Below are 15,073 nucleotides of genomic sequence, written 5' to 3'. Positions count from 1 at the left end.
GTTCGATCTTCATCCACAGTCACAGCTTGAACACAAGCGGCATCCTAACAATAATGTGTGGTCAGCGCACATACACTCAATTCTAGACTTCTGGTTTATTTGTTCAATGATACAAAATTGATTCTTGTAATATTACTACAATCACATACAATATTTAAACAGGTTTCTATACCTAGATGCTGACGATGTGTGGTCAGCACATTCAGGACATCTGGAGGAAAAACATTCTGGATTCGAATCTCACCTTCGAATAGCCTCATTTTTGGGTAACCCCTGCAGGTTCCATTGATTACTATATCTTTCTTAGATTTGATGTGTGGTCAGCCCCGTTGAATAAATATATATAATAAACAATTAAAAAAGGAATTCGGTGGACTTCCTATGTAAACAAGTACTTCGCATAAGACAAGGATATTATGTAACGCATTAATGATTATGTAGTCTAATAGTCTCTCTGATTGCAGAGCCATATCCATTGCCTACCCAGTGTGATGTCTAGAGTAAGGCCCCCCCCCCTGGTATCTGGAGGTACCCAAGGATCCAGATTGCAACCTGTCAGCCCCCTCCAGGGCTGATCCAGAGGGATGATATGGTAATCGATTACTGTTATTGATCGATCCATCACTGTTTAGTAATGGGCAACAGTGATCTAAAATCTGAATTTCCATCCGGATCCAGAACTTTCTTTGTGCTACAAAATTTTATAAAATCCTGCAGTGACAAGGAAATCTCGTTTATCTATGGACAGACTTCCATTGACTTACCTCAGTTCATTGCTTACAGGTGAAAAACTCTTCTCGTATCAGTACAAACACAAAATTTGGACAAGTGATAAGACTCAAAACTAAAAGGAATATAAACTCCTTTCAAATCAGCGTTGTGAAAAATCATAAGAAGATTGTAACAAATATCAAGAGACTTTACATATTTCTCCATATATGAAACAACTCAATTTCATTGTAATATCCACGATCTAACGGACCAAAAACAAGAAAGAAAACCATGGAAAGTTATTGTTTAAATTTAAAATTAAAGTTCTATTGTTGGTCATGTACCAGCACAGGTTTGTTTTTAGACATTTAAAGAAGCCTATATGTGAGTATAGTAATCGAGTTTACACATTTTCATTCCACCATGTTAAAGACCGTAAGTTTTGGAACCCTCTGTATAGCTATCTTTTGGCAAACATCGAAGCGAAAAAGAAAAGGAAGTACTTTATTAAATTATCCATTGCACATTGTATTTAACTGTGCCCAACAACAGTTCACCGTGACGTCATCATATAGAGTTATTCTCCGCATAACTATATCCCTTACACTAGGCATTTAAGATTTAAAAACAGAAAAGTTCACCACAACGGAAACCGAGGCCCGTTATCAGTCAAGGCTAGTAGAATTAAAAGAAAGAACGGATCATACTTCCGGTGTGTTTTAAAAACATATCAACTATAGCTTATGTTGTGGTTAACTTTTGCGTTTAAAATCTATCCTATAAATCAACAAGACCCACTAACACGATGAAACATGATGTAACTTGACTTCGTAAAATTCCCCTTGTAACCGCAAAGAAATCCCTTTCGATTTCGGTGTTTATAAAAAAAAAAAAAAAAAAAAAAAATTAAATAAAGAAGACATAACATACGTTCATACTATTATTAAAGTAATAAGAATAGGAATACTAACAATACTAACCCCCACTGACGTTTCCCTCCAATTATAAGGAATCGATATGAAATCCCCTGCAAGAAACCTGTCTTTGGGTATAGCAAATGTAACTGCATCCCTGATTATTAGATTTTGTTCTGATATTACCATAGGCCATTAGGGCATAAACTAACACACTAACCATAGGGTCAGTATTTTAACCATTCAGAATCTCCCATTGCTAACACAACCTCTCATGGATTCATGAAAAGAAGTCTAGAGTTGTTAGATGTAATCCTTAGGTGTGCTAAAATGCGCTAATCGATTGTAATGTCTGTACGTTATCAGTATACGTGAATATCAATGTGTCTAGCGTAATGCATACCACACAGGATGAGAGAAACCAAATCGAGGCCTAAATAGCAATCAAGCTGAGTAGAAGTTTAGAAACACACATGTACATACTATGATTACCCTGTATGGAACAGAGCTATACAGTAAGTTTGAAATATATTACATTTTTATTGCAATATCAATATAAAGAGCAATAACTAATAATGTGAGATGCATTTTTGATAACAATAGGATGAGTTTAATATAAAATGCGTATAGACGCATTTCTAACATTTATTAAGCACTCAGCAACTGTTGTAATCGCTAGTTGTTAATTACTCAAGTTATTTTACATATGCGATTTAATCATTTAGTATGCAATCGCTTCTACGCTACAAGTAAATATATTACCAAATATATTACCAAATATGTAATGGAGTATTCAAATATCTTCAAAGGTGTACTCAAGGGAGTACTCCAATACTTTCAATACATTACAGGTTATAAAATGGTCACTTGATTCTGGAAAGTAGAGTCTAGCCTATGATTTATAAAGTATAACTGGTATATAGAAACAACATAAGAAATGTTGTTCACAAACTGTAAAGCACAACCCCGCAATAAATTAAAAAAAAAAAAAAAAAAAATAAAATTTCAGGCAACACAATTGAGTATACTAGTCTACGTCATTACATGTTATCCCATTTGGCTTATACTATAAACAATGAGAACTACTCTTGTAATTTTATCGTTCATCACAGTCAAACTTTAAAGCGCTTCACGCTATTTTTTTTGTTTGAGTGTATTTGATGTTGAACTTCTTCAGTTATAATTGAGTACAAGTTAGTAGCCTGAGACAAGCACATTTAACACGCATAACTCAAATCGTACTCAGTACAGTAAAATACAATTGTAATTAGCAAATCAGTGGACTCACAAAATCTTAAGTTTCTTTATAATACTAGAAGTTGTACTCATAATCGGTTCGAAGTCATGCTTAATAATATGGGTAGGAATTGGTTTAACAAAACAAAGATACTATTGTGAGTTCCCACGAAACCTTTGATAATTATCAGCTAGAAGGCTTCCCAGATTGTAAGGTTTCATCCTACATATTTTAATCTACTAGTTTATTAATGGAATTGAGTAACATTTAAAAGTACTATAGTTAGTTAAGACGCATGAAATCTTACAATCCCGCTCTCTTGCAGTTTAGTCTTGCATACTCTCTCAATCCCTCAAGAAAGATTGTTTTTAGTTTCCTAGCGCCTAACGTAAGGCCAATTCTATATTAACCCTTTAACGCCCAGCAACTTGCCTTGGACAACCGTTTCTGTACTTGAATAAAACGCCAGAAAGATAACTTTTGACATTTTTTTTTTGTGTTTATTTTTTTTTTTACCGAGGTCGGCGGATAACTGTTACACAGTTGTGCCTCGAAGTCCTAAGCCGGACTCAAATTATAGGGCGAGATGCCCGCGCTTTTCAAATTGTGTGTGCAGTAAAGCAAAAGAGAGATAGGGAGACCGGAGTCAGTTGAGGGTCAGATTGAATTAGTGACCTGATGCCTCATTGACACCAATCCACACGCATGTAATAGTGGTATGACCCTGGCTTTGATTTTACTCAGGTCACAGAGCCGGGTCCTAGATGTAATATTTAGGGAATACCACGCAAGTGATAAATACATGCAATCTATTGTGTAGTTAGAGTTAGGTATAAAATAAAACTATAAAAATAAATGTAAAATAGGAATTTCAATCCCGGCGTGATAGAGAAAAATCATAGAAAAACCTAGAAGTCTTAACCACTATTGAGCATGCGCGTGAAGAAGTCTCTCCCATGCTCGATGAGGCTCGTGACGTTGCCTTCGAGCTACGTCAGAAAAGGCAGAAATGCGTGGGACGAAGCGCCTATATAAACGAGGCTTGTCTGCCGCACCGGGTGATTCTACGGACGGACGGCTAACAGTGAACTTCGCTCTGGTTAGGGACGCTCTTCATAAGAATCAGGTATGTGCTAATTTTTTCTAAGTTCCCCCTCCACACGGGAAGAGCACTTTGAGATTGTTTAGTGATCAATATGAGTTTTATTTTCAAGTTCCATCAATCTGAGACCACATTCCCTCTTCGAGACTTAACATTTCTTCCTTTCGGGCCAATGCAAGTTGCGATGTACAAAGTTCACACTTTACTATTTTCAATAACTCGCGGTTTAGCATAAAAACCTTCTAGCACCCATTGAGTATTATGGGGTTGTGCTCCCACTTGAATAATGTAGAAAAACTTCCAAGTTGTAACTCCAAGTAACCGAGTTTGTTAAATTGATCTGTATTCTTATTTTATTTTTTTTTTTTTTAATAAAAAGTAAAGTGAAATGGTCTCTTTGATTCAGTCAAGCTATCCCACCTAGTTAGATTCAACTCACAGTCTTCAAGTGTTACCTGGGTTTCGATTTCTAGTACCAAGCTCTACCACTTTAGTGCATTTTCTCATCATCTTCGAACCAGTAAGCCGACGACGTTTTCGAAACCGAGGCTAAAAGGGAGTTGGACTCCGAACCAACTTTGTAATACTGGGTGGAGAGTGAAGAAGTGATCTCAATTACGATTTCACAAAAGAAAGTGTACATAATTGCTACGCCAATCTCAGAACAAAAACAGAACCAACACATCATCATAACAGTAGTGTGTTAAAGACGACGGTGCTATTACTTAGTTTGGATTTTAACGTTTCTTTCAGTGCCAACACCTACCTTACAGTTAAACGTGGAATCTCAACCACATAGACTCCTGCCGGGAATCGAATCCAGATCCCTCGCATTGAATTTGCGTGTGAATAAATGATACCTCGCAGTTTAACAAACTATTGATTCAACTCATAGCTGTTTAACCGTGGCACAGTATACTTTGAAATGCTCATCATTAGAACTTCGAGGGCATCAACAATAATTGGTTATCTTTTTTCACTGTCTGGCCTTAGGTTGCATACTTGCAGACCTATATGAGTCCGAATGGAGGGCCAGAATTTAATTATGTCATTGTCTCAATGTTAGAATGACAACAAAGTTGAACATATTATAAAAATTATAAATTGTTTGCTAGAAATTACCTGTCACCACGGTGATTGTTATCTAAATGAGATAAATATCCAAGCTGATTGACAAAAAGAAAAATTCCATCCACTGTATTCCGCAATTCGCCATCTGGCTGGCATTTGTGCCGATCCCAAATGTTTCAGCATTCTTGACAATTTGATGTAGAGAACAGAACCCAAACAACCCCTGCGGTTCTTCTAACCCGTTCCTACTACTACTACTACTACATTAACTGTGGATCTATATAGTGCAAGGGCAAACCTACTACTACTACATTTTCTGTGGATGTATATAGTACAAGGGCAAACTTATTTTAATGAAAGAAATTTAATGAAAATTTAAAAAAAATAATCGTTAAATCACTTTTTGAATACTAGTTTTAATCTTATTTTAACGAAAGAAGTGTTATAAAATTTTTTAAAAATAGTAAAAAAAACTTTCCGTAGGCAGGATTTGAACCCACGCCAAAAACGACTTTGTTCACTACCATGTTGCGCTAGCCCACTTTTTTTTTTTTTTTTAAACTTGCTGACTTATTTTCTACTTCAACCACTTTTCAGGACTACTAGACACGACAGGGACACGAACACAGAAATATCGAGGACAGCTAAAATTCCACCCTTTGCTCTTCAGAGGGACTCGAATCCCCAATGGGCTTCACCTCGCGACCATCAGCCTAACGCCTCAGACCGCTCGGCTACACCCACCGGCTAGCCCACTCGGCTAGCAGAGCCGACAACATTCGCGGTTTACTTTGTGCTATATGTATATCATGACTCGTGATACCGTATCTATATCGGCCAATCAGATCAGAGGATATCTGAAACGTTTGGGATCCGCAAATATGCATCCGGCTGATTGATGTCAAGAATCTGTTGTTGCATACGGTGATCATTTTGATTAAACAGTAATCGTATCTTTCAATTTTTAAACCTTGGAAATAACGTACTTGGAGCGGATTTCATTCACATCAACCTAATACAATGGAAAAAATTCTTGTTCTCACAACACTACCAACGATTTGGTGATGTTGTGAAGAAACGAAGATGATGAGAATGATGAAAAATGGTGGAATGTAGAAAGTGGGAAGAAACGGCAGAACCCTGATAAAAGCCCATGCACACGGTGTTTGTCTTTCTTGCAAAGAATTAATACTTTCGAGATTGCATTCTTCTATCATATCTGGAGAAATTCGTTTCTTCCTACATAGCCATGTAAGAAAAGGATACTGGAAAACAAACCTCATTTTTATATATAGTTACGGACGAGAGAATGACCTATAGTAGTAGTCGCCAAACTTACTCCTATGACGTTTTTGAGCTACCGCATCGTTTTTAAATCCTACTGTGAGCTACCAACCAAAATAACTACCATTTATTTTTTAAAGAATCTTACATTTGTTTATTGCCTGTAAATTTAAATTTCAAGTAAAAATGAAATCAAACTAAGTTTGCAAATGTCCAATATACACACAAAAAACAACATGCACAACCCCACGCGTATACAATCAACTATGAGATGAGACTGACAATGGCAATTGTGCGGGAGAAACAAGCAGTTGTTGTCGTCAGCGCCCCCTGTCGCTAGCGTCAGTGGAGGAATCAAGGTTAGCCAACTGGAGCGTTAATGCGAGTTACTAGTAGCTCGCGATCGACGGTTTGGCGATCATTGGCCTATAGCAAACACAGTATAATAGGAACTCTCATACGTAAATAATAGTAGTCAAATTATACGTCAATTTGATTATTAAAAACAAAAAGAAAGAAAAAGATACTACTTAATCTCTTTTCATAAGACTTATTTCACTATGATTTTTGTACGAGCACTATATGTATTGTTTCTTCTTACGGGTATCTCAACTCAAAAACTCAACAACAAAAGCCTGTCGCTCATTTCTACTATTTGGTTGCTATTTTAAACCGTGATCCAGAATTTCTAATAACACCTTTATGAATTTCGGAATTTTTCAAATTTCAGAATTTTTCTCAATTCCTGATTTTTCAGTAATTCAAATTTCAGAATTTTTCGAAATCCGAAATTTTTCCGAATTCCTATTTTTTTTTTTTTTTTTTTTACTTTCCGGAAGCTATAAAATAAAAATTCCGAATTTGGCTATCCCTTATGCACACGCGTGTATATTGATGTCTGTATTGAATTTTGAAAAACAAGTTCACTTACGAAACATTTTTGTTAGAAACTGAACACCTTCGTAATACATGTGGAGAGCATTCCTAATTTTCTAATATTTCTGTACAGTGAGTATCAGAAATATTATAATAAAAAATGTTAGAAGTATTACCTCTAAATAACGGACACCGATGAGACATGATTATTTTTCTATAAATAAAAAATATCCGTTATAGGAAGGTTACACAAATTTCAATTACACATAACACATTTTGTAATTGTACGTAATATATAGTAAAAGTATTAGTTATGAGTATTTAGACTAACACAAAGATTAAATACTGCTCGAATTATTCGTTAAATGAGGGGTAATCCTCCTTTGTAAAGAAACAAAATTATTACTATGGACAGTAGCGTACGCAAGAATTTATTTCGGGGAAGTCCAAACTCAATATGAGGGTATTTTATATTAAAATTCCTAAAATTACCCCTAAAACTAGGCTAAATTTACACAAAAGTCGAAATTTCGGGGGGGGGTCTGGACCCCCAGGACCCACCTCCTGCATAGGTCCCTGACTATGGAGTATGTTTATATGGCCGTGTACTGCAAACTATACGGTATGTAGAGCTGTGTATATCATATCCCCGTAAAAAATTACTTAATTCACTTACTGACTGTACTAAAAGTAGCCTCAATAAGAACATGTAATATTATTGTTAAATATTGATAATGTAGACACAATTTACCAATTATGATGGTTAATGGATTTCTTGGGGAAACATCTACAGTAATTGTCTTCTGTATACGTCATGCCAATAATAGTTTCTTATCGAAACTTGCATATATATATATATATTTAAATTGCAGAAAGTATATTCTATGCTAAGTACGCATGAAATTCCTGTCCGTTGTGAAGAAGTCGTTAAAATTTTGGCGTCTTCTTATTTTTGATAGTGTCTGTACAAGAGATGGTTCTATCCCGTAATGATATACCTATAAATTTTTGCTAAGGCAAAAAGATTTGTCTGTATTATATAGTTGACTGCTATTAACAAGAGGTTTTAATGTATATGAAATTCAAACACACAAAAAAAGTAACATTATTCTTCGTTGTTTCAGAACTTACTCTTGACGATCTGGCTGCTCAAGCATTTATCTTCTTTGTCGGTGGTTTTGAAACGTCATCAACGTTAATCAGCTTCGCCCTTTATGAGTTAGCAATCAACCAAGATGTGCAGAAGAAACTGAGAGGGGAAGTGGACCAATTCCTTTTCAAAAACGATGGCAAACTGACATATGAAAGCGTAATTCACGAAATGGTGTATTTGGACAAAGTTGTATCAGGTAACATTACAAACTGCTTAAAATAATTCATACATAATGTGTCTGAGTAAGGAAGAAACTGCCATTATGAAAAGTGTCGCGTTAATGTTATATATAAACATTTATTATCATATATAAATAATTTATAACTTTTCTGAAAATGCAATATTCTTGTTTTGTAATTTTGCGAGGATCGCTAACGTATTACGGTGTCAATACACCAACAGGAGAAGAGTCCGTATCAAATTTCATAACATTAGAACCAATAGTTTCGATTTTTATAAATCAAAATGAGGGGTCCAGAGCTAGTCAAACATTTTGTACTATTAACAATCCTTATGCTGTACTGGCTAGCACATGCGCTTTTGGTACATGGGATTCTGGTTTCGATTTTCTATGGAAGAGATTTAAAAACAATGAACGCATAACGGTGGTTAGAATTCCAGTTTGAACTGTAGATCCGTATCTTATATTGCCTGACCAATAAAGTTCCTCTTCCAACATTCGAGCATTTGGAAATAATATACAGGGTGTTAATGAACTATATCGACAAACTGTAAGAGGTGATTCTTTACATCGAAAGAAAAGAAAAAGTTCATGTGGACCTGTGGGGAAAAGTGCATAGTTTCAGAGCTAGGGCTGTCCAAAATCGCGAAAAAGCCAAATTTCAAGAGGCCCTATTTCGAATTCGAGAAACTGTGGATGGTGGTCCCTCGTCTCTTGACTGACAGAGACCGCCGACAGTTGAAGAGGGTCGTAAAGTGTAATACGCAGACATCTATCTAGACCATCACACAGGAATTCCAAGCTGCATCAGGATCCACTCCAAGTACTATGACAGTTAGGCGTGAGGTGAGAAAACTTGGATTTCATGGTCGATCGGCTGCTCATAAGCCACACATCACGCAGCTAAATGCCTTACGCTCGCTTGGGGTAAGGAGCGTAAACATTGGACGATTGAACAGTGGAAAACCGTTGTGTGGAGTGACGAATCACGGTACACAATGTGGCGATCCAATGGTAGGGTGTGGATATGGCGAATGCCCGGTGAACGGCATCTGTCAGCGTGTGCAGTTCCAACAGTAAAATTTGGAGGTGGTGGAGTCATGGTATGGTCGTGTTTTTCTTGGGGGGGGGGGGGGGCTTGCACCCTTTGTTGTTTTGCGTAGCACTCTCATAGTGCAGGCCTACATTGATGTTTTAAGCACCTTCTTGCTTCCCACTTTTGAAGAGCAATTCGGAGATGGTGACTGCATCTTTCAACACGATCGAGCATCTGTTCATACTGCATGGAATGTGGCGGAGTGGTTATACGACCATAACATCCTTGTAATGGACTGGCCTGCACAGAGTCCCGACTTGAATCCTATAGAACACCTTTGGGATGTTTTGGAACGCCAACTTCGTTCCAAGCCTCACCGACCTACTTCGATACCTCTCCTCAGTTCAGCACTCCGTGAAGAATGGGCTGCCATTCCCCAAGAAACCTTCCAGCACCTGGTTGAAAGTATGCCTACGAGAGTGAAAGCTGTCATCAAGGCTAAGGGTGGGCCAACAGTACCGCAGTATCGATGGAGGGTGCCACGAACTTGTAAGAAATTTTCAGTCAGGTATCCGGATACTTTCGATCACATAGTAGTTCTACTGATGACTTTGTGAAACTTCAACAGGGTTTCTACAAAGTATCAACATTCATGAAGTTGTATTCCTCATATGTGAGGTCAAAATTAGAATACTGCTATACAGGGTGTCCGGAGTGGGACTGACGGTATTTAAAAGTATATAGTTTTAATATAGTCAGAGACACAGAAGAAAAAAACACGCATTTTAAAGGATAACTCAAAAAAGTTTATTTGGTCTTACTTACAAGTCATTCTAACTCAGTTTAACTCCACATGAGCTCTATTTGTAACTCTTACAATATCTTACCTGTACTCAATCTCTCTCCACGTATTCTGTAACATCTGAGATGTTACGGAAGCAATCACATTCCTAATACGGTTCTTCAGTTCATCAAGGTTACGCACTTTATCACCAGAATACACCGGCGTGGAGGCCACCTAATTCGTCCATCCAACGGCCAGGAAATTCAGTATCAAAGTGCTCCCTCACTTGTAGGCTCCAATATGGTGGGGCACCATCCAATTGGAATATCATTTGAGGTTGCAAATGTTATAACTGGGGAACAGCAAAGTGTTGAAGCATGTCTAAGAACACATTTCCTGTTATAGTTTGCTCTATGAAAAAGGAGCCTACCTGTATAACTGGATTATGTGTTGAAGCACACCGAACATTTAATTTGGCACTGTCTCTAGAATTTTCTATGTACGCATGCGGCTTCTCAGATCCCCATATCCTAACATTGTGTCTGTTAACATAGCCAGACAATTGAAAAGTTGCCTCATCAGAGAAAATAACATTCAATAGGAAATAATGGTCATAATCAATCCTGTCCAGAATTTCAGTAGCAAATGTTCTATTTGGCTTATCGTTGGGATTAATTTCTTGCAACAATTGCACCTTATTAACGTGCAATCGTAATCGTTTGTGTACCACATCGTGCACTGTTGACTTTGGAAATTGCCAATTGCCTGCTCGCTGCGCGAATGACTTCCTCGGGCTACGGGAGAAACTCTTATTGTTTCCACATATTCTTCTTACACACGCGATTTACCACCGTTGTGTTGTTCCACTACACTCCCCGTTGATAAAAATTGACCCTTTCACCCTTGGAGACTGTTGCGTGATGGAGGATCCTTGTGGTAAACACGTCGAAAGTTTTTTTGAACTTGAACAATACTTTTTGTCTGTGCAACCCACCACACGCATTTCGTCTTTTCGACTGCCGACGCTATTTCTGTTTAGCAATGACACTAGCGCCGTCATCAGTAGTTGTTCAAGTATGAAAATTTGCTGAACAAAACTTTTTGAGTTTTCCTTCAATATGATTTTTTTCTTCTGTATCTCTGACCATATTAAAACTATACACTTTTAAAAACCGTGAGTCCCATTCTGGACACCCTGTACTCTTTGGACATCAAACATCATTAAATACTCTGAATACTCTAGAAAACGTTGTTTATTATTCTTTAAATGCTTGCACATAAGAAAACTGGTTTCTAATTTAAGAATCTTTATCCCGGCGAAATTAAAATACCGCTAATTTTATAATAATTATGTGATATCTTCAAATAGATAAAAGATAATTGAAATATGGAACAAGAGCGCCCTAGACAATATTATTTTGCGTGAGGTACCGTTATCACAAGTCACCTAGTGGCTTTCCGTTTTCAGCTGTTTAGAAACGCGAAAATAAATGCCGATTTTCAAAATGGCTCAAAATCGAAAGCAGATAAGTGAGTCGTGATAACGGTTTCTTATGTAAAATAATATTGTCTAGGGCACTCTTGTTCCACATTTCGATTATCTTTTATCTATTTGAAGATATCACATAATTACTGTAAAATTAGCGGTATTTTAATTTCGCCGGGATGAAGACTCTTAAGTATGTATATTATGAAAACCAGTTAAACTATCAAATAAAGAATACTATTTGATTTTAGGTTCTTATATAAATTATTAAGCAATAAAATTGACTGTCTAGTATTAGTTTTAGAATTGCTTTTAAGTGTACCAACAGGTAAAACTAGAATGTCAAACACAGCAACATTCTACTGTAACAAAGCAAAACTCCTTTCCTTTATTATATAAGACTTCTTTGAGGAGAACATGTACTTCAGATAACGAAATAGTTAAATTCCATGTATAGATATTTTCAGAATGTCTGAAAATATGTTCAAAACAAATGATATATAAAATCTTCCACTTAAACGAACATACATGTTTTGATAGTTATATAAATCACATTGTGACTGAGCATTAACCCTGTTGTGTTGTGCCTGTAAAATCAATAAAATAACAAATACTATATACATACGAGTATGTCATGCGCGAGAGAAAGAGTTCGTGTGATATTAACCAAGCTTTGCATCGAGGTAAATCTTAACTTGTTTACTAAGAATCTGATATATATTTATTTGTGCTAACCTTTAATAACCAAAGTATTAACTATTAATTTCGGAATTAGGACGTAGAACAGAAAGCAATCACTAATTACTGTCTAGAGCAAGAAACAAGTAAAATACATGGAGGAAACCTGCTAAATGTTAATTTAAAGTAAACCGTTAAGTACATTTAGTGTGTACATTGCTGTGCAAAACTTAAGGACGAGGTAGTGGGAACGATAGAAAATATTTCGTAGTAGGTGGAAATGAATGAATGCAGGCAACATGTTGTCAGTGGTTTTCTACATGTACGTACACATGGAGCAAAACGTTGCATGACGCTACGTCAGCGTGACTGTAGTACCACATAGATCTGCTTCACTTGCACAAAACAACTAAATAACAGCAGCGAGAGAATGTGTGTCAGCCAAAGAACTGTTAAGGTGCATTATGATGTTGTTACTCACAATAACGTTGCCCGGAGAGAACATAGTTGATGCTAGTGGTTTACTATTGCCACGCTTAATTGCATGCATAGGGAGCATGCCCGCGACCGTTCGGCCTATTTGATGGACGGGTACCGCTTAACTCTGCACCTCGCCCGTAGTTCCTCGATACTGGTATTGTATCCTCCTGTACGTGGTGCGCCGTCAGGATTTGTCCCCTAATCCAGACTCGCCTAAGCAATGTAAACCCCTTCTCTGAAGGAGTGAGATACGCTCACTGCGCGGCCAGACCGAAGTCCTGAGTGCCTACCAGTTGACCTACTGGTTGAGGCAGCCTGCTAGCGAGCCAGTCCTACCATGCTCTGCAGGCATGGCGCCCGAGCGTTATGAGGCAAGCTCACCTCCCGCCTGTTTTCACCGTTACCCAGATTACTGAGATTGGCTCCCACAAGCTACCGAATCTCACGGTATGACCACAGCCCGGCAGAGTCCAACCCTAATCTCGGGCTCCAGGCAATGCCCGAGGGGGCTTGTTCAATCCCGGCCCTACCTACCTTTATCGTTCAACTGGCAATCGCCTTGTCGTGTAGAGGTATCACACACACGTCGAGATATTCCCGTATCTCATCCCGGATCCAATGGTACGTGTTACCTCACCATTTGGGTTTGGTGCTGGCTCATATCCTATAGCTTCCTCCCTTTAGCGGGATCAGAACCATTACCCAGATTCCTGGGATTGGCCCCTCCCCACCTCCGTTTTGTTCCCCGGCAGGCAGGAATCCGACACTCCCCCCGGTAAGGTCGTCCAAGCAATACGGGACGTACATTACAAGAGCCAATGACTGATGTAGACCGTTTGCTCAAGGCAGACATTGTCTATTGGGAGCCGTGTCTCTCCTTATAGTCTCGCCCAAACAATACGGGGCCACCTATCTTTAATGTGTTTAGGTACCACGTACACGTTGTAGCAAAGCTACTTGTCCGAATCCCAATGGTACGTGTAAACCACCATTAGGAGGGGCACCCACACCCTTCCTTCGGTAGGGACGTTCAAACAATACGGAACTATCTCTTCTTACGAGAGAGGTTAAGCGTACATTACCAGATCCAATGGCTGATGTAGACTTCTATCTGTAAATACAATGGCCATTTGGGAGCGGCGGCTCCTCTGGTAGGGTCGTGGCTCCTGCACCCAGCCAAGATGCAAAAACTGCGACGAAGGAGAGACCCACTACCTCAGCGCTCCTGAGGTACCAGTATGCGTTAGGATAGAAAGTATCCCATCCCAAACCCAAGAGAATGCATTACACTCTCTTTGAGGGCAGTACCTACATCATTCTCCCGGCAGGGCGCTGGATCCGTCCACACTCTTGGACACACCAGCTACCCACTCTTTTTAGCGTGTTGGGGTACCACGCAAACTTATCACCCGGACCCAAGGGTACGGCTTAGTTGCCCATTTCGGGGAATACCCAAGGGCTCATCCCCGCCCGTAGGGCGGCAGCCGAAGGCCACCTACCTCGCTGAGGACGTGACGAGGTCACACATACTCTCCCAAACATGAGTTAGTCGCCAATGGCACTCTCCAATGGCACGAGTTGGTCGCCCATTTCGGAGGATGCCCGAGGGCTCACCTCCGCCGGTACGTTATTGTCTCCCTGTTATACATGTCACTATAATAAGAGACACGCGGTATAAAGAGACATTCCAATCTCCCCCACTGGCACACCGTGGCCACAATGCATGCCACGGGAACAAAGCCAGCGAGGATCCTTCCCTCTTTCTCAGCACGGGCTTGGGACCGGCCATGGCGGGGTTACCTGGAGAGAACAGTTGGGTGACTTCATATGGGGAAGAATCGTCGGGGAATTGGAAGAAGGATGGGGAATTGGAACTGAAACCATGTGGTCCAGGATTTTGATATTAGCCACACCATTGTTTCATGCTAGACAGAATAGGTATGAGGCGAAATCATGTATTGGTATGCAAGCTTTTTCCTCATACCTATTCCGTCTATCGATACAGAACTTGGTACACATTTCTTATCCCTTATACTATTTTTCGAGATACATTTGGATTGTTTGCTTTTATCCAAGGCTA

General features: G+C 38.8%; 1 protein-coding gene across 2 annotated transcripts in view; it reads left to right on the top strand.

Annotated features, from left to right (window-relative positions):
* The window catches only part of LOC145668563 (cytochrome P450 6j1-like), a 56,840-nt gene that overhangs the window by 33,579 nt on the left and 8,188 nt on the right, over nucleotides 1-15,073 (top strand). For both annotated transcript variants that reach the window (XM_081736554.1, XM_081736553.1), the window contains exon 3: nucleotides 8,320-8,544. In XM_081736554.1, the coding sequence (XP_081592680.1) occupies nucleotides 8,320-8,544 (225 nt within the window). The remainder of the gene's footprint in view (nucleotides 1-8,319; nucleotides 8,545-15,073) is intronic.

Source organism: Thermobia domestica, chromosome 13 (genome assembly GCF_964235325.1).
Source record: "Thermobia domestica chromosome 13, izTheDome1.hap1.1, whole genome shotgun sequence".
NCBI lineage: Eukaryota > Metazoa > Arthropoda > Insecta > Zygentoma > Lepismatidae > Thermobia > Thermobia domestica.
Note: the sequence above shows the minus strand (reverse complement) of the source record. Positions and strands in the feature narration are given on the sequence as shown.